Source organism: Balaenoptera acutorostrata, chromosome 19 (genome assembly GCF_949987535.1).
Source record: "Balaenoptera acutorostrata chromosome 19, mBalAcu1.1, whole genome shotgun sequence".
Taxonomy (NCBI): Eukaryota; Metazoa; Chordata; class Mammalia; order Artiodactyla; family Balaenopteridae; genus Balaenoptera; species Balaenoptera acutorostrata.
Window position 1 is genome coordinate 61100609 of NC_080082.1, and position 20722 is coordinate 61121330.

General features: G+C 40.8%; 1 protein-coding gene and 1 long non-coding RNA gene across 3 annotated transcripts; both read right to left on the bottom strand.

Annotated features, from left to right (window-relative positions):
* Positions 1–2350: 2350 nt before the first annotated feature.
* LOC102998614 (zinc finger protein 84-like) lies at positions 2351–13748 on the bottom strand. 2 transcript variants are annotated; one of them, XM_007179878.2, is made up of 4 exons: positions 13394–13748; positions 6578–6704; positions 6200–6292; positions 2351–5484 (listed from the first exon to the last, which is right to left on the bottom strand). In XM_007179878.2, the coding sequence occupies exons 1-4, from the start codon at positions 13406–13408 to the stop codon at positions 3839–3841; spliced, it is 1881 nt and encodes a 626-aa protein (XP_007179940.1). In that variant the 5' UTR covers positions 13409–13748; the 3' UTR covers positions 2351–3838. The 2 variants fall into 2 exon arrangements, with proteins under 2 accessions (XP_007179940.1, XP_057389515.1); XM_057533532.1 differs by lacking the exon at positions 6200–6292.
* Positions 13749–13839: 91 nt separating this feature from the next.
* LOC102997606 (uncharacterized) lies at positions 13840–16559 on the bottom strand. Its single transcript, XR_009006032.1, has 3 exons — positions 16327–16559; positions 15073–15315; positions 13840–14510 (listed from the first exon to the last, which is right to left on the bottom strand). It is a non-coding gene; the product is annotated as an uncharacterized LOC102997606 (long non-coding RNA).
* Positions 16560–20722: the final 4163 nt, after the last annotated feature.

Sequence of the window (20722 nt, forward strand, 5' to 3'; positions counted from 1 at the left end):
TCAAGGCCTTAGCACCTCTGCTTGCATCTAAGATTATTGGGAGACAATTCTGGGGCATCTATGTGCTGCTTTGTCACTTTTTTACGTCCAGCCCCTTCTCTCTGTTCACCCCTTACCCTATCTCTGCATCTTAGCCCAAGCTCCTTCCAGCTATAGCAGCAGTGAGCTATTGTTGCAGGAGAAGGGGGGAGCAAGAGAATGGTCACATCCCAGGTCTCAGGAGAGTCCTTGGCTTCTTGCAGGAAAGAATTCAAGAGCGAGCAATAGTAAAGTGAAAGCTAGCTTATTCAGAGAAGTACACATTCCATAGGCAGAAGGTGAGAGTGGCCCCGAGTAATTTCATAGGCTAACAAGTGGGAGGATTATTCCAACTGTTTGGGGGAAAGGGCAGGAATTTTCAGGAATTGGGCCACCGCCCACTTTTTGGTCCTTCATGGTCAGGCTTGGAACTGTCATGGCACTGGTGGGTGTGTCATTTAGCATGTTAATGTATTACAGTGAGTGTATAATGAGGCTCAATGTCTATGGGAAGTCAAATCTTGGGCCTAGCAAGTTCTAACCAGTTTATGTCATATCCTCAATGGCTGTGTCATTCTTTCAATGGCTGTGCCCTGCCCCCTTCCTTCCTGTTTCACTAAGGCAGAGACAAATCAAGTATTCCTTACAAACTTTTAACACAATATAAGTCGATCAACGGTAACTTTACAGATATGTCCCCAAAAGCTATTAAAACTATCCTATCAGGTAGGAATGGCTATAATTTTTTTTTAAAGATGAAAGAAATAAAATCTGAGAACCGGCCCTCCACAAATTGGCCTGCTTCCAATTAAAAGTGAAGTTTAGTGTCTTTTCATGTTAATTGGCTATTCAGAATCACCTCTTCTATGGATATTTGCCTATTGATTTTTACTCTGTTGTCATTTTCTTATTGATTTGTTGACTTAAAGACACACAACATAAGAGTTGTGAGTTCTAAGTTTTATTCAGGTTCTTGCTGAGGATCATAGCCCGGGAGGCAGCCACTCAGTTAGTATAAGCATATAGGTTAGGGGGTCCTTGGAGACAGAGAACCAGGAATGGCTTTCTTGACATGAGAGGACCCATTTTGACCTAAGCCATTTTGTCATCTAAGCCTAGCCACAATTCTTGTCCTTGAACAGGTCTCAGTAATCAATGATCTTAAGGGAACAAAGGAATGCAGGAACAGAGAAAAGGCAGTCAAACAATAGTGCAGTGATAAAGCAGAATCCTAGTTCCTCCTCAAGGGATATACATAATAATGTATCTTTGAGTTGCACAGGAACTAAGGCCCTCACTTAGGTGGAGGAGAGAATGATGATCTTGACTCTCCTGACTTCAATCAACTAAAGTTTGGACACTGTCAACTTTTGCCCCAGTTTTATGCTGAATTCTCCTCTGCTCAAGCCCCTTCTTGAATATGTATGTACCCTTAGCTTAAAACTTCCCCAGTTTTGCTGTTCCGGGGAGACACTGCTTTGGCAAAGATCCCTGGTGTTCTTTTTACTTACTGCAAGTAATAAATCCTTCCTTCTCCCCATCTTTGGCTTGGTTGTGCCTGTTGGCTCGACAGTCACCAAGGGGTGAACCCAGTTTTGTGGTGACATTAGCTCTGAGGAAATCGCTCTGAAGAGGTAGGGGAGAAGCCCTTCTATATATGATTTTTGGCTAGGAACTACATGCAGTCAGGCATACATCTTGGTAAAAGATTTACTACTAATCATAAAGAAAAAAATGTCTCAAGTTAATCTTTTTAGGGCTTATCTCTGTATGGGAAGATGTGAGAATCCAGTGTTATTAAAATTCTTCCTGAGATATTCATCTAACTACCTATGGGGCTTGCCTATTCATGTGCATTCTAAGCCCAGAGTGCCTCATTCTGTTTTCTATTTAAATTCCTCTCAGAGTGCACTGTTGATCAGCAACTGCAGTGGATTACAATTTAACCCTTGTCAAACTGGATATTGAGACTCTTTGTCTTAATTTTTCTGCATCCCCAGATTCATAAGAGCTCTTTTTACAGTCTAAGTTTTCGTCTTTTTCAGTTAAGTGTTGTGATATATGCTTCCAGTCTGCAGCTTGTTCTTACTGTTGTTGATGTTCGTGTTTTATTTTAATGTAAAATATTATGCTTGAAAAGGAAACCAAATCTTGTAAAGTTAAAGTCAAGCTCATTGTAACTTGAGTTTAATCCCCATTTCAGAAAAGAATCTGAGACTTTGCAGTTACATTCTAGAAAGGGATTAATAAAAACATATCTAAAGTTTGGCTTATGCTCTTTCAAAAGGAAGTACATCTTGTGCCGTATGGGGGAAATAGGAGACCATTTTATTTGACCATAGGAACAAAACACATTATCGAATCAAGCAATACCAGGACTCAGGCTAATATTTAATTTTATCTTCTGATATCGGGGACTCTCTCTCAAACTGTTTAGAACTCAAAGGGGGTATAAAACCTGTGAACAGTCATCATCTTCAAACCCTAAATAGGTGGCTGATTTAGAAGAAAGAAAATTATAAAGATGATGACTTCTACTGTATTTCATCCAATCTAAGATAACTTTGGTTGTATGATACACTACTATTTTATGTACCAAGTTCTCCATTTAAATATGTCAAGCCATCAACTGTATGCTGTATTTTAACTTCAGAGTTATTAATACGTGAGGAAAATATTCCATCTTAGAATCGATGAAAAAAAGTTTCACTCAAGAGAGATTCAAAAATTTCCAGGCCCACTTACTAATACCAGCATACAGTGGGGCGTGGTAGAGGTGGTGAGATATTCAGTATTAAGATTTTTTTTTTTTTTTTGGCTGAGTTGGGTCTTCGTTGCTGCGTGCAGGCTTTCTCTAGTTGGGGCGAGCGGGGGCTACTCTTCAATGAGGTGCTCAGGCTTCTCATTACAGTGGCTTCTCTTGTTGCGGAGCATGGGTTCTAGGTGCGCAGGCTTCAGTAGTTGTGGCACATGGGCTCAGTAGTTGTGGCTTGTGGGCTCTAGAGCTCAGGCTCAGTAGTTGTGGCACACGGGCTTAGTTGCTCCGCGGCATGTGGGATCTTCCCGAACCAGGGATCGAACCCGTGTCCCTTGCATTGGCAGGTGGATTCTTAACCACTGCGCCACCAGGGAAGCCCTTAAGATTTTTAACTAAAATAATGAACCATGTAGTTCAGTTACAATTTATGTAGCATTGTAATGATACAAAGACTCAGTGCAGATATTCTATGGTAAAGTTTTATGACATTTAAGCACATGGACTAGGGAGTCACAACTGTTATGCTAACACACGCAATTTCCAAATACAAACAATCATAATAAAAATAGGTACAAAACACTTACATATTCTCACAAGGTTCTGATATAACTTTTGCTTTGTTTTCTGATACTGTATTTATTTACATATTTAATACATTCTATAGTGCTGTTTATTATGTCACAGTTACAGAAAATGAATTCCCTCATAAAATGATACCCATGAAAGCATGATTCCAAGATTCTTTATAGACTTTTCCCCTGAATATCAATTCTCTGATACCAATGTAGCTGAATTTCATACCAACAACATCCCCAAAATTAAAACATACGCAGAAGTTCCTATTTATTCTCTCTGGGCTACATCCAATTGACATTCATTGGGAAAGGTATTTCCTCCTGTCTAGCATTCTATGCAGTACCACTCTGTGATAAGTAATAAGTTGTGATTCTGAAAAGAAAACAGGTCCACATCTTCTGCAGTCTTAAGGTTTCAGTCCTATGTAAACTCTGGAGTGTAAGGAGCTATTTCCTTTCAATGACAACTTTTGGATATCTACTTTCTTCACAATTTCTCTCTATGAGTTTTCTGATGTAAAATGAGGCTGAACTTGTGGGAGAAAGTTTTCCAACACTCACTGCATCCATAAGGTTTCTCACCCGTGTGAGTTCTTTGATGTATAATAAGATGTGACCTCTGGGCAAAAGATTTCTGACATTCACTGCATTCATGGGGTTTTTCTCCTGTATGTGTTTTCTGATGTAAAACAAGGCTAAACTTGATAGGGAAAGTTTTCCCACATTCACTGCATCCATAAGGTTTCTCTCCTGTATGGATTCTCTTATGAATGAGGAGGCTAAACTTGTGACAGAAAGCTTTCCCACATTCGTGGCATTCATAAGGTTTCTCTCCCGAGTGAATTCTCTGATGAATAAGGAGATATGACTTCCGGCTGAAGGCTTTGTGGCATTCACTGCACTCAAAAGGTTTCTCTCCGGTGTGAGACCTCTGATGAATAGTGAGATGTGACTTTTGGGTGAAAGCTTTCTGACACTGACTGCATTCATAGGGTTTCTCACCTGTATGAGTTCTTTGGTGTAGGATGAGACTAAATTTGATGGAGAATGTTTTTCCACATTCACTGCATCCGTAGGGCTTCTCTCCTGTGTGAGTTCTCAAGTGAGTATTGAGGAGTGACTTTACACTAAAGCCTTTTCCACAGTCACTGCAATTATACGGTTTCTCTCCTGTGTGAGTTCTCTGATGTCTAATGAGCTCAGATCTCTGGATGAAGGCTTTCCCACATTCACTGCATCCATAAGGTTTTTCCCCTGTATGTGTTTTTTGATGTAAAATGAGGCTAAACTTAAGGGGAAATGTTTTCCCACACTCATTGCAACCATAGGGTTTCTCTCCTGTGTGAGATCTCTGATGAATAATGAGCTGTGACTTATTGCTGAAGCTTTTCTGACATTCTTCACATCTGTAGGGTTTCTCTTCTGTGTGAGTTCTTTGATGTAAAGTGAGTTGTGACTTATCGCTGAAGCCTTTCTGACATACACGACACTCAAACCGTTTCTCTCTTGTGTGAGTTCTCTGATGTTTATTAAGGCATGACTTATCAGTAAAGGCTTTCCCGCATTTGTTGCACTCATAGGGTTTCTCTCCTGTATGGGTTCTCTGGTGTAAAATGAGATGGGACTTCCGCCTGAAGGCTTTCTGACATCTACTGCATCCAAAGGGTTTCTCTCCTGTGTGTGTTCTCTGATGCTTAATGAGGTCCGACTTCTGAGAAAAGGCTTTCCTACAGTCACTGCAGTTATAGTGTTTCTCTGCTGTTTGAGTTTTCCAATATTTAATAAGCTGTGACTTATGGCTCAAAACTTTCATATGTTCATTATGTTCATTGTATTTTTGTCCAGTATGAATTTTCTCATGCTTAGTGTAAAGAAATAATTTGTCATATTGATTAAATTCAACTTCATTTCTTGCATACCTTTTATTCTGAGTAATACACTCTAGATTAGGTTTCAAATGTTTCCCAAGTATGTCAAGTGTATGAGATCTTTGTGCTAAGGAGATATCAAGGTTTAAGCTCAGAGAAGATATTTTTCCAAATGCATTATCTTTGTGGTAACTCTCCATAGTTTCCAGGTTGCCATGGTTTCCTTTGTGCCAGTCTCTATGATTATCAACTTGCCAGGTGTCTTCTAGAAACAGACCAATGAATCCATAATGACCATGTAATAGAAGGAGTAGAATCTCAGCAAAGGCCAAAGAGAGAAGAGGAAAGGAGACTGTGGGTATATACCGAAAATCTGGACATTTATAAGTGAAAGGAGATAAAGAAAATGGAAGAAAAAAAAAAAAGAAGAAGGAATAAACTACAAGAGGCATGAGAGATACACAGCATGGGAAGAAGGGAGAATTTATGAATGCTTGAGTATATAAGAAAAGAGAGCTATAACCATGGATTAGGGAGGTAGAGACAAGGAGAAGGCAGGTAAACTGAGGATAACAGGGAGAAAGATTATTTAGGAGAGCAAGTTCCAAGATGGACTAGAGAGGGATCTGATCAGAATATCTAAAACAAGGAAATGTACTTTTTAAAACCAGGCAAAAGAGACCTAATACAGAGAGATTAGAAAGTGGAGTCATGGCGCTTTCACTGCCGAGGGCCCGGGTTCGATCCCTGGTCAGAGAACTAAGATCCCGTAAGCTGCGCAGTGCAGCCAAAAAAAAAAAAAAAAAAAAAAAAAGTGGAGTCAATGTTAATGTATATGGGAGCTCACGTCAGCTGTTCTGAGTCACATTCAGAGCTTAAAATTTTCAATATTTCTCCAGACATTTCAGAGGTACCTCTCTCTTTCTGGCCAACTAGGATTTTAACTTCCTTTTATCCCACAGGGCTGTTTTTTCACTCACCTGGATGAATGTGACTCTGGCTTTCTTCCTCTATTATCCATGGTGTTTCTTGTTCCAACCGGTAGAATGCATCTGCTTTGGTAACTTGATACCCTACTCAAGGGGAATTACAGAGGACCCATGGACCCAAATACAAGCCCTCTGTAAACTGGGAAAGGTTACATTTAAGGGGCTGAACAAATTGCATCTTGGCCAAGTAAAGGACTTTTGCTTTGGAAGTGAGAGAAAAATACTGTTAGAGGCCACAAGGTACTGAAATCTATGATGTATGAAACTCAAATCTAAAAAAGTAAGGCAGTTGTAAGCCTCCATCCCTTTCATCCCTGAGGAAGAAAAGGCAATCCGTTGCCTACATTACCCAGGGAACGCTCTCCTTACCTACTGATATTAAGTTGATATAATTTTCCAACATCACATCTTGATACAGGTTCTTCTGAACACGGTCCAGTAGCTGCCACTCCTCCCAGGTGAAAACCACAGCCACATCTTTGAATGACAGTGAGCCCTGTAATAGAACATTCCTATTCATCCTAAAGGGATCATCATTGGTTCATACTAGGAAGATAAATAGGAATTTATTACTTTTCCCATGGTAAGCTATTTGACTGCTTTCTATGTAACTAGTTTTGCATTATACTTTGTAGGAAAACCAATTTTTTACTTAAAATATCCTAGCTTTGTGCTTCCATCCAATCATTCACTGACTCACATGTTCATCCATTCACAAAAAAGGAGTAGAATAGAGAACATGCTTAAGTCCTTTAATCTAGAAACCACACAACCTGTGTGTATGCACCTATATGTCAGACAGTATATCAAGCATTCCTTTGTAAATAAGACTCACTTCTACCCTGAAGGAACACACTAGCTTGCAAAGAAAGAGATGTAAGTGCACAAGAGAACAACAGATTTATACATGTCAAGTAAGTATATATAAATATATACCATGTGGGCATCAATGGGGAGGAGAAAAATTGTAAAGGGTAAACTTCACAGAGGTGAATCTGGAACTAATTCTTATGAGATCAAGTCTATGTTTTACGGCGAATTGCAGAGGGAAGAGATGGCATGGCATTCCAGAAAGAAGTAACACGAATGATAGCACAATGAAACCATGAGCATTCAAAACACTGAAAATACGTTTCCTCCTAAGTTGTGAAATTAAATGACTGAATTTAGAGCAGGTGGTGCACTCAAAACATTTTTCACTTATTATTATTTGTTAGTTATATGCTGATAATGGAGAGACTTCCAAATAAGTGGTTAAGTGTATATATGTTAAAAGAAAGTATATAAACTGTAACCTTAATTATGACAATATGTATATTTAGGTACTGTGTAGTAAAGCAGACCTGGGTTGCCCAAGCCCTGTACATTCCAAAGAAAGGCCTGTCCTTGATTTGCTCCTGGGAGATAACTTTGAACCCCTGAAATATCCAGCCTGATGAATGTTTTTATATTCCTGAGGTCTTGGGCTACACTATATCAGTGTTCTTTGTTTTTTTTTTGTTTTGATATATAGTTGATTTACAGTGTTGTGTCAGTTTCAGGTGTACAGCAAAGTAATTCAGTTAAAAATATATATGTATGTGTGTACATATATACATATATATATTCTTTTTTAGATTCTTTTCCATTATAGGTTATTATAAGATATTGAATATAGTTCTCTGTGGTATACAGTAGGTCCTTGTTGGTTATCTGTTTTCTATATAGTAGTATGTATATTTTAATCCCAAACTCCTAATTTATCCCTGCCCCCCCCCCCCTTCTTCCCCTTTGGTAGCTCTAAATCTGTTTTCTATGTCTGTGAGTCTTTCTGTTTTGGAAGTAAGTTCATTTGTATCGTTTTTTAAAAATTGCAAACCTGGAAGCTCCTGCCTCTGTGTATCTTTTGCCTTTGCTGATTTTAATCTGCATCTTTTCACTTTAATAATCCATAACTGTGAGTATAACTGCTTTCTTGAGTCCAGTAAGTTTTTCTAGAGAATCATTGAGCTTGAGGGTGAGCCAGGAACCTCAACTCAAATTCATATGAATTCACATTTACATATGTAAATAGTGACATGGGAAGTCAGAATAATACACATAAACGTTTTTGGATTATTTATTTTGATGGTAGAGAAAAAGGACTGATGGAGGACATAAGGGTTTAGCTCTATAAACTTCTAGACTATTTGAAACTTTGACACTGAGAATATTTTAAGCTTCACTAATATTGGATATTTTTAAAAGAAAGAGGTTAAGTATTAACTATGAACTGAGGGTTTACACTACATTTTTGGTTTCCTGTTTGATTTCTTCAGTGATCTCTTGGTTATTTAGTAACGTATTGTTTAGCCTCCATGTGTTTGTCTTTTTTACGTTTTTTTCCCTGTAATTCATTTATAATCTCATAGCGTTGTGGTCAGAAAAGATGCTTGATATGATTTCAATTTTCTTAAATTTACTGAGGCTTGATTTGTGACCCAAGATGTGATCTATCCTGGAGAATGTTCCGTGTGCACTTGAGAAGAACGTGTAATCTGCCGTTTTTGGATGGAATGTCCTATATATATCAATTAAATCTATCTGGTCTATTGTGTCATTTAAAGCTTCTGTTTCCTTATTTATTTTCATTTTGGATGATCTGTCCATTGGTGTAAGTGAGGTGTTAAAGTCCCCCACTATTATTGTGTTACTGTCGATTTCCTCTTTTATAGCTGTTAGCAGTTGCCTTATGTATTGAGGTGCTCCTATGTTGGGTGCATATATATTTATAATTGTTATATCTTCTTCTTGGATTGATCCCTGGATCATTATGTAGTGTCCTTCCTTGTCTCTTGTAACATTCTTTATTTTAAAGTCTATTTTATCTGATATGAGTATAGCTACTCCAGCTTTCTTTTGATTTCCATTTGCATGGAATATCTTTTTCCATCCCCTCACTTTCAGTCTGTATGTGTCCCTAGGTCTGAAGTGGGTCTCTTGTAGACAGCATATATATGGGTCTTGTTTTTGTATCCATTCAGCCAGTCTATGTCTTTTGGTTGGGGCATTTAATCCATTCACGTTTAAGGTAATTATCGATATGTATGTTCCTATGACCATTTTCTTAATTGTTTGGGGTTTGTTTTTGTAGGTCCTTTTCTTCTCTTGTGTTTCCCACTTAGAGAAGTTCCTTTAGCATTTGTTGTAGAGCTGGTTTGGTGGTGCTGAATTCTCTTAGCTTTTGCTTGTCTGTAAAGCTTTTGATTTCTCCATCAAATCTAAATGAGATCCTTGCTGGGTAGAGTAATCTTGGTTGTAGGTTCTTCCCTTTCATCACTTTAAGTATTTCATGCCACTCCCTTCTGGCTTGCAGAGTTTCTGCTGAGAAATCAGCTGTTAACCTTATGGGGGTTCCCTTGTATGTTATTTGTCGTTTTTCCCTTGCTGCTTTCAATAATTTTTCTTTGTCTTTAATTTTTGCCACTTTGATTACTATGTGTCTCGGCGTGTTTCTCCTTGGGTTTATTCTGTATGGGACTCTCTGCGCTTCCTGGACTTGGGTGGCTATTTCCTTTCCCATGTTAGGGAAGTTTTCGATTATAATCTCTTCAAATATTTTCTCTGGTCCTTTCTCTCTCTCTTCTCCTTCTGGGACCCCTATAATGCAAATGTTGTTGCGTTTAATGTTGTCCCAGAGGTCTCTTAGGCTGTCTTCATTTCTTTTCATTCTTTTTTCTTTAGTCTGTTCCGCAGCAGTGAATTCCACCATTCTGTCTTCCAGGTCACTTATCCGTTCTTCTGCCTCAGTTATTCTGCTATTGATTCCTTCTAGTGTAGTTTTCATTTCAGTTATTGTATTGGTCATCTCTGTTTGTTTGTTCTTTAATTCTTCTAGGTCTTTGTTAATCATTTCTTGCATCTTCTCAATCTTTGCCTCCATTCTTATTCCGAGGTCCTGGATCATCTTCACTATCATTATTCTGAATTCTTTTTCTGGAAGGTTGCCTATCTCCACTTCATTTAGTTGTTTTTCTGGGGTTTTTTCTTGTTCCTTCATCTGGTACATAGCCCTCTGCCTTTTCATCTTCTCTGTCTTTCTGTAACTGTGGTTTTTGGTCCACAGGCTGCAGGATTGTAGTTTTTCTTGCTTCTGTTGTCTGCCCTCTGGTGGTTGAGGCTATCTAAGAGGCTTGATGGGAGGCTCTGGTGGTGGGTAGAGCTGACTGTTGCTGTGGCGGTCAGAGCTCAGTAAAACCTTAATCCACTTGACTGTTGATGGGTGGGGCTGGGTTCCTTCCCTGTTGCTGTGGCGATCAGAGCCGAGTAAAACCTTAATCCACTTGACTGTTGATGGGTGGGGCTGGGTTCCCTCCCTGTTGGTTGTTTTGCCTGAGGCAACCCAACACTGGAGCCTACCCGTGCTCTTTGGTGGGGTTAATGGCAGACTCTGGGAGGGCTCACGCCAAGGAGAACTTCCCAGGACCTCTGCTGCCAGTGTCCTTATCCCCACGGTGAAACAGAGCCACCACTCGCCTCTGCAGGAGACCCCCCAACACCAGCAGGTACGTCTGGTTCAGTCTCCCCCAGGGTCACTGCTCCTTCCCCTGGGTCCCGATGCACACATTACTTTGTGTGTGCCCTCCAAGAGTGGGGTCTCTGTTTCCCCCAGTCCTGTCACAGTCCTGCAATCAATTCCCACTAGACTTCAAAGTCTGATTCTCTAGGAATTCCTCCTCCCTTTGCCGGACCCCCAGGTTGGGAAGCCTGAGGTGGGGCTCAGAACCTTCACTCCAGTGGGTGGACTTCTGTGGTATAAGTGTTCGCCAGTCTGTGAGTCACCCACCCAGCAGTTATGGGATTTGATTTTACTCTGATTGCGCCCCTCCTACCGTCTCACTGTGGCTTCTCCTCTGTCCTTGGACGTGGGGTGTCCTCCTTGGTGAAGTCCAGGGTCTTCCTGTCAATGATTGTCCAGCAGCCAGTTGTGATTCTGGTGCTCTCGCAAGAGGGAGTGAGAGCACGTCCTTCTACTCCGCCATCTTGGTTAATCTCCTCTACACTACATTTTTGGGTGTGAAGAGATCACGATGGGAATATTCTAAGAGTTTGCTAGTAAAGGTAACTTGGAACTGTTTGTTAATTAATATAGACTGGGATTTCTTAACCTTGGCACTATTGACATTAGGGGTTGGATAATTCTCTGCTATGGAGACTTTTTTTTTTTTTTTTGTGGAGGCTTTGTGCATTGTAGGATGTTTAGCAGTGTCCCTGGCCTCTATCTACTAGATCCCATTAATATCCCAACCCAGTCGTGACAATCAAAAATGTCTCCAGACATTCTCAAATGTGCCCTGGGGGGACAAAATCATCCCCAGATGGGAACCACTGATTTAAATAAAAAACTGAATTTTGAGGACCGTTAGTGGAAGACCATTTGATAGTCACAGAAGCCATCCATTCTTCTTGATAATCTAGGTTTCACCCCGGGCCACCAGGAGGCCATGGATTTAGGCTACACTGTTTTGAAACCCTGAAGCACTCTGATCACTCTGATTTTGGCTTTGTCAGGACACCACTGGCTTATCTGAGGACTGCTGAGAAATAACCAAACGAAACTTACCACTTTATCAGTGGCTTGCACTGAAGGCACTGAGCACTATATGATCAAAATAATGACCCATCAAAGAAATTTCTTCCTACTTAAGGGACATGAACTATTTCACTTTCCTAGAAGAGATTTCTCCTTAAGGCAAAACAAATCACCAACAATTTTTTCATTATGGCCATGTGGTAAATTATATTTCCCAAAGAAGGCCACAATAGTTTATTTCCCATTCCAAAAAACCTTCTGTAAACCTTCTGCCACTCCCCATCAAGAGGTGGAGCCTATTCCCTTCCCCTTGAATCTAGCTGGTCTTAGTGACTTGCTCTTAACCAATAGACTGTAACAGAATGACAATGCTAACTTCCAAAGGTAAGGCAGAAAAGGCAGTGTAGCTTCAGTCTGTTTCTCGCAGGATACAGCATCATACTGTGAGAAGTCCAAGCCACATGGAGATGCCATGCATAAGTGCTCTGGTCAAAAGTCTCAGCTAAGCCTAGCTTTTGAGTCATGTGATCCTGGAAAAGAGACATGGGAATGAAGAAGCCTCCAGATGATTCCAGTCTCCAACTTTTTGAGTCTTCCCAGCTGAAGTTCCAGACATCATGGTGTGTAAGACAAGCTGTACAGTAAAGGATTAGCACAGAAAGTCTGGATTGTCCATATCCTGCACATGCCAAAGAAAGGTCTGGCTCTTGTCAGTTTATGGAACCTCTAAGCCCTTGAAATATCTTTGTTTACACGGGAGCATTGGGCCACACCAAATAGTCTATTGCTATCAATGTGATTTATGGTGGAGGCCTTGGGCCACACTGTAGCAACTTGACTTCTGAAAGGGCTGGACACTAAGGTCAGCCATTCATGTGGTCAGCCTTGCCTATGTAACCAACCTCATATAAAAAGCCTAGACACTAATTAGCAATACCCAATATGTGTTGTTACAAATCATTGCTGGGAAAATAAAACAATGTCCACATGACTCCATCTGAGAGGGAACAACTGGAAGCTCCTGCTTGGTGTCTCCTGGACCTGGCCTTATGCACCTTCCTCTGTTGCTGATTTTAATCTGTATCCTTTTGTTGTAATAATCCATAACTGTGAGTATAACTGCATTGCTGAGTACTGTTGAGTTCTTCTAGTAAATCACTGAACCTGAGGATGGTCTTTGTAACCCAGAAACATAAAGCCATCACCACAGAGTCCTGTCTCACTTTCTGACCCACTGAATCCATGAGGATGAGCAAAATAAATGTTTACCACTAGACTTTGGGGTGGCTTGTTAGGCAGCAATAGATAACTGGAACAGGTGATACTAGAGACAAGTTTGTGCTCAAATTTATTAAATATTTAGAGCCTCACAGGCTATAATCTATGTGCTAACTTTAAACAATTTGTATAAACATATGACTTACATATTCTCATTGCGTCATTACTGTGAAGTTGATCTTTTGTCTCAGTACTTTTTCCTGAATTCTGACATTTATCTTTTCATGCTGATTTGGTATAGTGTAGTCTTCGTAAATATTGAATAAACATGTATTTTAAATATATGTATTTAACCTCCTAAAATCCACTGGAAAGCCAAATGGAAAATAAATATACAAAAAAAAAAAAAAACTCACTTGGGACTTGGACATTTTCTGGAGCCCTTAGGAACAGCCAGCAACTCTAATATCTGCTCTATTGTTGATTCTGGCCTCTTCCCTGAAGCTCCAGTACAGAGTCTCTGGTGAAGGATGTAATGCTGATCTTGGTACCTTCAGTTCCTTCCTTCATTGGAACTATTCATCCCAGGAAGCCAAGACCTGGGGGATTACAGAAATTCAGTGCTGTAATAAACTATAACTGGGAGCATAATATTTTTCTGAGTTGAGTGAGTCCTTATTTGTATGTGTGTATGTATTTTAGATATACACACATATATAAAAATCTAAAATTTAATTATATTTTCTTCAGGTGGTAGGTTAACGTGATAAAGAAAAAAGTAACATATTATTTGATGGTTTATTTTACAACAAATATTAACTATTTTATAATAAAGAAACACCAACAACAAAGCTATCTTCATTAAATTATGTAATTGTGCTAAAACTATTCAAAACTAGATCTACGTTTAGAGAAGGACCATTATATAAAGAAATTTTTTTAAAAAAAGAAAAATTTAAAAGCCTAAAATCCAGAGAAATGGTATATATATACTGGAATACTGCTTGCTAAAACGTGTCTTGGGTACTTACTATGTGCTAGGTACTCTAACTATATGAGTAGTTAGTACTGATTTTTTTTTTTAAACAAATAGGAAAAGAATCACAGGTTGAGAAATGCCCAAGTTCACATAGTAAGTGGCAGAATATGGAGAAAAACCTAGGTCTGCCGAAATCCAAAGTCCCTATTCTTTTCTCTGAGTTAAAATTAACTGCAGCTGACTGCTTACCTGGAAAACCTACAAGAATCAATTTAAACACATTAGTAATAATAAGAGTTCAGTAAGGAAATGAAAAAGAAAATGTTTTTTAATCATCTACTTTTATACCTATAAAATAAAAATAATTAAAAGTTCAAGGAAGCGACTTCCCTGGTGGTCCAGCGGTTAAGACTCCGCGCTCCCAATGCAGGAGGGCCGGGTTCGATCCCTGGTCAGGGAACTAGATCCTGCATGCTGCAACTAAGAGCCTGCATGCCGCAACTTAAAAAGATCCCGCATGCCACAGTGAAGATCCCGCACGCCGCAGCTAAGACCTGGCACAGCCAAATAAATAAATAAATATTAAAAAAAAAAAAAAAGTTCAAGGGAAAGAGAAGCTATTTGCAACGACAGCAAACATAGATAAGATCTAGGAATAAACGAGCAATGTCCAGACCTATATGAATATTTTAAAGTCATGTCTACCCAAATTACTGCAAAGATTTAATATAACTTCAGTCAACATTGCAACGAAATCCACATCATATAATACTGTGCAGCTATCAATAAGACTTTGTATCAAAAGTCAGTAATCTGGAACAATTTTATCGTATAAGGTTAACTTTCTTTTTTGAAGGTTAAGTTTCTTTAAAAAGGCAAGTTATAAGCCATTTATGCAGTGTTATCACATCTTTGTAATAAAATGAATCACAGAAAAGTTTGGAAAAGGAAACATATCAAAATTTTAACAACGTGTATTTCTGGCTATCAAGATTTTGGATGTGGGAATGTCCTCTCATGCATCAGAACGTCCAAAAAGGGAGGATCCCAGAGAAATATGCGGTAAATTTGAAAACTAGAGGGCCAGATACCACATCTTTTGTAAAAGCATTTTACCTTAAATTTTATTTAGATCTTGGTCATTACAAAGAACCGTGGAGACAGTGAGAGGAGGAGGTGATTTAGAGCAGCGGTCCCCAACCTTTTTGGCACGAGGAACCGGTTTCCTGGAAGACAATTTTTCCACGGAAGGGGGGTGTGGTTCAGGCGGTAATGCGAGCGATGGGGAACGGCCAATGAAGCTTCGCTCGCTTGCCCACCGCTCATCTCCTGCTGTGTGGCCCCGGGGGTTGGAGACCCCTGATTTAGAGGACAGAGGATGTTGGAAAGCAGGTTTTGAAGAAGGCACTAATGTAGTCTATGAGAAGTCAATGGGCTTTAAAACCCCCAAAGCCCTCTAAAATGCAGAAACTGCTCAAGCTCCAACTCCCATAAATCTCTCAGGTAACAATGCCTAACTACATCATACCCAAAATACGGGCCACATGGCTACTTCATAGTTCATGACTTCTAACAGATTATCATTAGCCTATCCAGACCCAAACACCCAGATCCCCATGACTCTCAGTGACCACTGCAGACCCTCAAAGACAAGAAAGCTGCCCCAAGCACTAACCTCCCCACAAGGCCACCCCATTCACTGGCCTTGGTGTGATTTGGGGAAGGATACCCCAATCACCGACCCCCTCCCGAAAGTACATCGCAAACACTCACTACGCCAAGGACATCAAACACGCTGAACTGCCAACCAAGTATGTCTCAATCACTGACCTCCCCTCATGGACACTCCCATTAGTGAACCTTCCCAAAGACGTCCCAATCACTGACCTATGTACCAAGGATTCCCCAGTCACTGACTCTCCTGGGATGCTCCAATCGCTGACATCCCTCTAAGGCTGTCCTAAGAACTGATCTTCCCCCAGAAGACCTTTTCAGGCTCTGACACACCCTCAAAGACACCCCAATTCCTGACTTCCTTCAAGGAACACCGAATCACTGACCTGTCATTCACCCCCAATCAACCTTCCCCCGAAAGATGCCCCAATCACAGACCTGTCCCCTAAGTGCATCGCAATCACTAGCCCACACCCTAAATCATGCCACTGATTTGCCTCCAAGACCGCTCAGTCACTGACCTCTCCTATAAATGCTAACCCCAAGCCATCCCAATCTTTCTGCACGGTACTCCAATACCCTGACCATCCCCGGGGCTGCCCCATTTCCCACCATCCTGCTCCCTCAATAACGGAATGCATCCCCTGCCCTACAAGGTCCTGCTCCTCCCACAGACTCCCCGTATCCGTCCCCTACCTCCGCAAAGCTCAACCTGATTCTGCTCCCAGAACGCGAAACTGAGACCCCTTAATAGATCCTTCGCGCGCCAGCTGGGTGGGTACAAATAGGCACAGTCCATTACTTTCTTCAGATTCACAAACCCGGCTGTTCCACCTCGCAGGTCAAGTTTATCCTCTGTAGCACCCGAGTCTGCAGGCTGCCAACCATCACCCCGGGGCGTCCTTCCACCGACCAAGATTCCGTTTAGCTTTCGCGTCTTTTAGACAAAGACACTATGACAGAGTATGGCGGCGCCCTGTTAGCTGATTTATGTGGGACCCGCCATCTTGCAAAACCAGCCGTACAACCACTTTTCCTGCCCCACAAAACTTGCCTGCGTTATGTCAGTCGCTAGCGTCGCAAAGGGCAATACGCATGCTCTAGCCCATCTCCACCGGATTCAGGTCTCTTCCAGTAAGGCGCCCCAAGCCCAAAGATGTCTGCCTCCAGTTTGCAACTGGTACCTTCCGAAGCTACATAATATCAGAGCGGGCACAGCCATGCTGAAAAAGGTGCTCAAATCCGTAGGGGAAAAGGAGTCTTCCTTTAGGGAGTTGGGAACAGGTGGAGCGACTTCCGGGAATGCTTCTGAAGAAAGGTTTAGGGTCTGGAGAAGCCAAGGTGGTAGAGGAAGGTAGCATGCCTCACTGTGGGCACAGAGTAAACAAATTTAGTTGAAGGAAAAGATCTTCTTCAGCCAAAATTGGTGGTGGAAGTTTGGTGACACCTCCAGGGTGAAAGGTGAGAGGGCTGCAGGGAGGGTGGAGCTAATAGTGAGGGAGGGGTTATGTTTCTGACTGAGGTGGAAATTGGTGAAATTTCTGGTGGAAGACCAGAAATTATTGGTAGAAATTTCTGTGCAGGCTTTCTGTCAATTCATATGTTTTCATATAATTTTTCTCATGCAGAAATTATTAGAATTGGAATTGTTGAGTCAAAGAGAAGAAAAATTTTTAATTGGATAGATTATTCCAGATTGTTGTCCAAACATGTTTTGTTAGTGAATACACTTTACTGGCTGCTATCCAGCTTCGTCCAAGAACTCCAACTGAAAAGTAATAGCTAGTTTTTATTAAGTGTATACACATTTTTTTTTTGAATAGGGGACATGTTCAAGCATAATAATTGCACTATCTTACTTAATATTCTGAAAGCCATTGATGGTGGACATAAATATTACCCTCATTTTATATATGGGGGGAAAAGGGCTAATTCTATCAGACTGCCTATTTTCTAACCACCTCATCAACCTTTTAATCTTTGCCCAACCTAAGGGCGACTAAAAATATTATTTTATTTTTATTTCTTATTTTATAAATTGATTATTTACTGGTATTATTTTTTCTGTTTTAGGTTGGTTATCTTTTTCTTAGTCATATTGTGGATATTTATAACTATCAATTCAACTTCCATTCTCCCCATGTCTAAGCAACCACTAATTTACTTTCTGTCTCTATAGATTTACCTATTCTGGACATAAGTTCAGTCATATAATATGTAGTCTTTGTAACTGGCTTCTTTCACTTAGCATAATGCTTTCAAGGTTCATCCATGTTGTAGCATGTTTCTGTACTTCATTCCTTTTTATAGCTGAATAATATTCTGTTGTATGGATGTAGCACATTTTATTTTTCCCTTCATCAGTTGATGGATATTTGTTTCCACTTTTGGCTATTATAAATAATGCTGCTGTTAACATTTGTGTACAAGTTTTTGTGTGGACATACGCTTTTATTTCTCTTGGATATAAACCTGGAGTGAAATTGCTGGATCATATGGTAAATATGTTTACTGTTTGGGGAACTGTAAGACTGTTTTCCAAAGTAGCTGCACAAAAGGAATACCAACTAAAGGAAAACTGTTTATTCTCCCCAAGGGTACTTCTCACAACAAACGTTTGGTGTAGTCCAGCCTACCAACTCCATTTTAAATGACGTTTCTGTTTATTAATTTTCACATGATGATAATGGAGTTTTCATTTGGGGGTACTGTCTGTGGTATCCTGAAGGAAGCTTCAAAACACCTCTCCCTACAAACACAAGCATTTCCTTTTTCCCATTCTTCCAACAGAGTTATATTTTAATTATGGTTGGATCAGATTTAGTGTTTACATTATGAGGACTATGTAAATACTACATATAGTTCAGCCGCTAGTATACTATGAGTACTTTTCCTTTCTTGTACAACTTTCTATTCTCCCTAGAGTTGTCTCATTTACTCCTTACAGAATTTCTGGCCTTTTGGTTCTCAGAAAGCTCCGCACTTGTTATTGGCTCCACCGCTGGCAGAAGGGAAGCGGAGTGTCACGTGTGAAAAACTCACTCCCACCCCCGGATTCCCTCTTCCCATTGGCTCATGACTACTCTCCTCCCCTTTACTGGTTGGTAACCATGTTCCACCCCCAAATGTATGCCAGGTTTCTGACAGTTGCCGTTTTTTTTTTTTACTTTCTTTGACGGCGTTATGCTGTCCCCATTACCGCGAGTGCTTCTCCAGACTCTTTTCTGTCCTCAAAGTCATCCTCTCACCGTCTACACTGAGCCAGAAGCGTTCTCGGGGTATTTGCCTTTCGTCTTATACGTTTTCTCCTTTTCCTTTGGCTGTTTGTTGGTTTTTGTACGGACACCTAACTTCTAAGATGGCTGTGCCCATGTGTCGTTTCCCAATCTTCGTGCAAAGTGGATTACTTTTCCCCCCAGCCCGCTGAGGCGGACGTATCCTACCCCGTTTCCCTTGTGTGAGCTCGAGTTTCTGAAAATCCGTGCAGTTTGCGGCGCAGGGTTTAAGTGGGGGTAGTTTGAATGGCTTTTATCCGTTCCGTGCCTTCCCCTGGCTACTTGGGCCAAAACTGCCACTTCGCTTTCTGTACGGCGAGTCCTGAAAGGTGGCGGCCCCGGGATCCGTGGCGAGATGGGCGCAGACATTACCTCCGCGCCTGCTCCGTACAAACGCTGCAGGGCCCTCGTCGGCCGCCGTAGTCCAGCGCGGAGGCTGGGCGAAGGTGCAGCAGTAAAATAATTCACGGAAGTGCGGATTCTAGGAGGTCGCGGTGGGATCAGGAGAAAATCGAGACCGTGTGTGGATCTCTGCGTGGAATAGGATGAGGGAAACGAGGTGTCTGTGGGCGTCCGGGTGGGGTGGAGCCGTGGGGTCCGTAGAGGGAGAGGAAGCAAGTGGGAGTCGGTGACTGGGGTATTTACGATTGGGGTGACGGAGTCAGTCCTGAAGGATTCTGGTGTTAGTGATTAAAGGCCAGTCGAAATCTAGGACTGAAAGTCCGTAATCAGAGTTTTGTGTCTGTCTGCAGTGCTCTGTGATTGAGGACTGCGGTAGGGAATGATTTTTGTCAATGAAAGCGGTGTCTGGTTTGGATTCGGGATTCAGTAGCGGGCTCAATGACAGGAGCGGGGGTCTCATGGTCAGCGAACCTGGGTATCTAGTCCAGGTTTCGGGATTATTCCGAGTGTATGTGACCAGTGGTTGCGGTGGGTGGTCCAAGTGTGTCAGTCGTTGAGAGGTTTGTGAGAGCTGAAGCTGGTCCGTGGGTGGATGTTTTCAAACGTGACTTTCTCCTTCAGTTCCTCAAGTCCAAGGCCTCCTTTGCCAATCGCCTTTGGCTTTCCACATCTCTCGACCCCGTAGAAATGAAAGCGTTGTTGGAGATCGAGGATTAAGCACACCTAAAGTGGTAAGGTTTCTACTAAAGATGAGGCTTTTGCCCTTCCTGCAAGTTTACTGTGTGTGTGCATACACACACTTGTAAATATTTCCTTTCAGAGTTGTTCTACCACAAGTAAAATAACATCTCTATTACCCCAATTCTGTTCTCCAACGATAACGTTTGTTAAATTTTCCATATAGTTCCTTTTAGTCTTCATTTTTCTATGCTTGATTTTCACAATTCCAATAAACTGCCGAAATTTTAGTATAATTTGCCTCATCATTTAATTTCCTATCATAAACATTACTAATAAATATATCATAAAATTTTTTCCTGTAAGACTTGTTTTTTAAAAATTTCTAACAGATACCAAGAGACAAACCTGTGCCATTAATGACTGGAATCACTCAATATGTGCATTCATTTAGATAGAATTTAAATGCTTAAATATTCATTTATCACTTCTGAGAACATGTTATAATTCTGCATTTACATAAGGGTGTAGTTCCCTGCCCCTCACCTCCACCATGATTTTTAATTTTTTTGCCATTGTGAATGGTGTCTTTCTACTTTCGATCTTTCTATTCACTTTTAATTTACTATTACACAGAAGAGTAATTACATTGAAAAGATTTGTTTCTGCTCACCCTACTGATCTCACTATTACAAGCTTTCCCATCTCCCATGATTTTATTATGAAAAATTTCAAAC

What these genes read in the sequence shown, in the direction of transcription:
- LOC102998614 (XM_007179878.2), bottom strand. An exon ending in TATCAACTTAATATCAGTAG is followed by an intron (nt 6,293 to 6,577) that starts GTAAGGAGAGCG and finishes CCCCTTGAGTAG; the next exon opens with GGTATCAAGTTACCAAAGCA. An exon ending in CCAGAGTCACATTCATCCAG is followed by an intron (nt 5,485 to 6,199) that starts GTGAGTGAAAAA and finishes GTCTGTTTCTAG; the next exon opens with AAGACACCTGGCAAGTTGAT.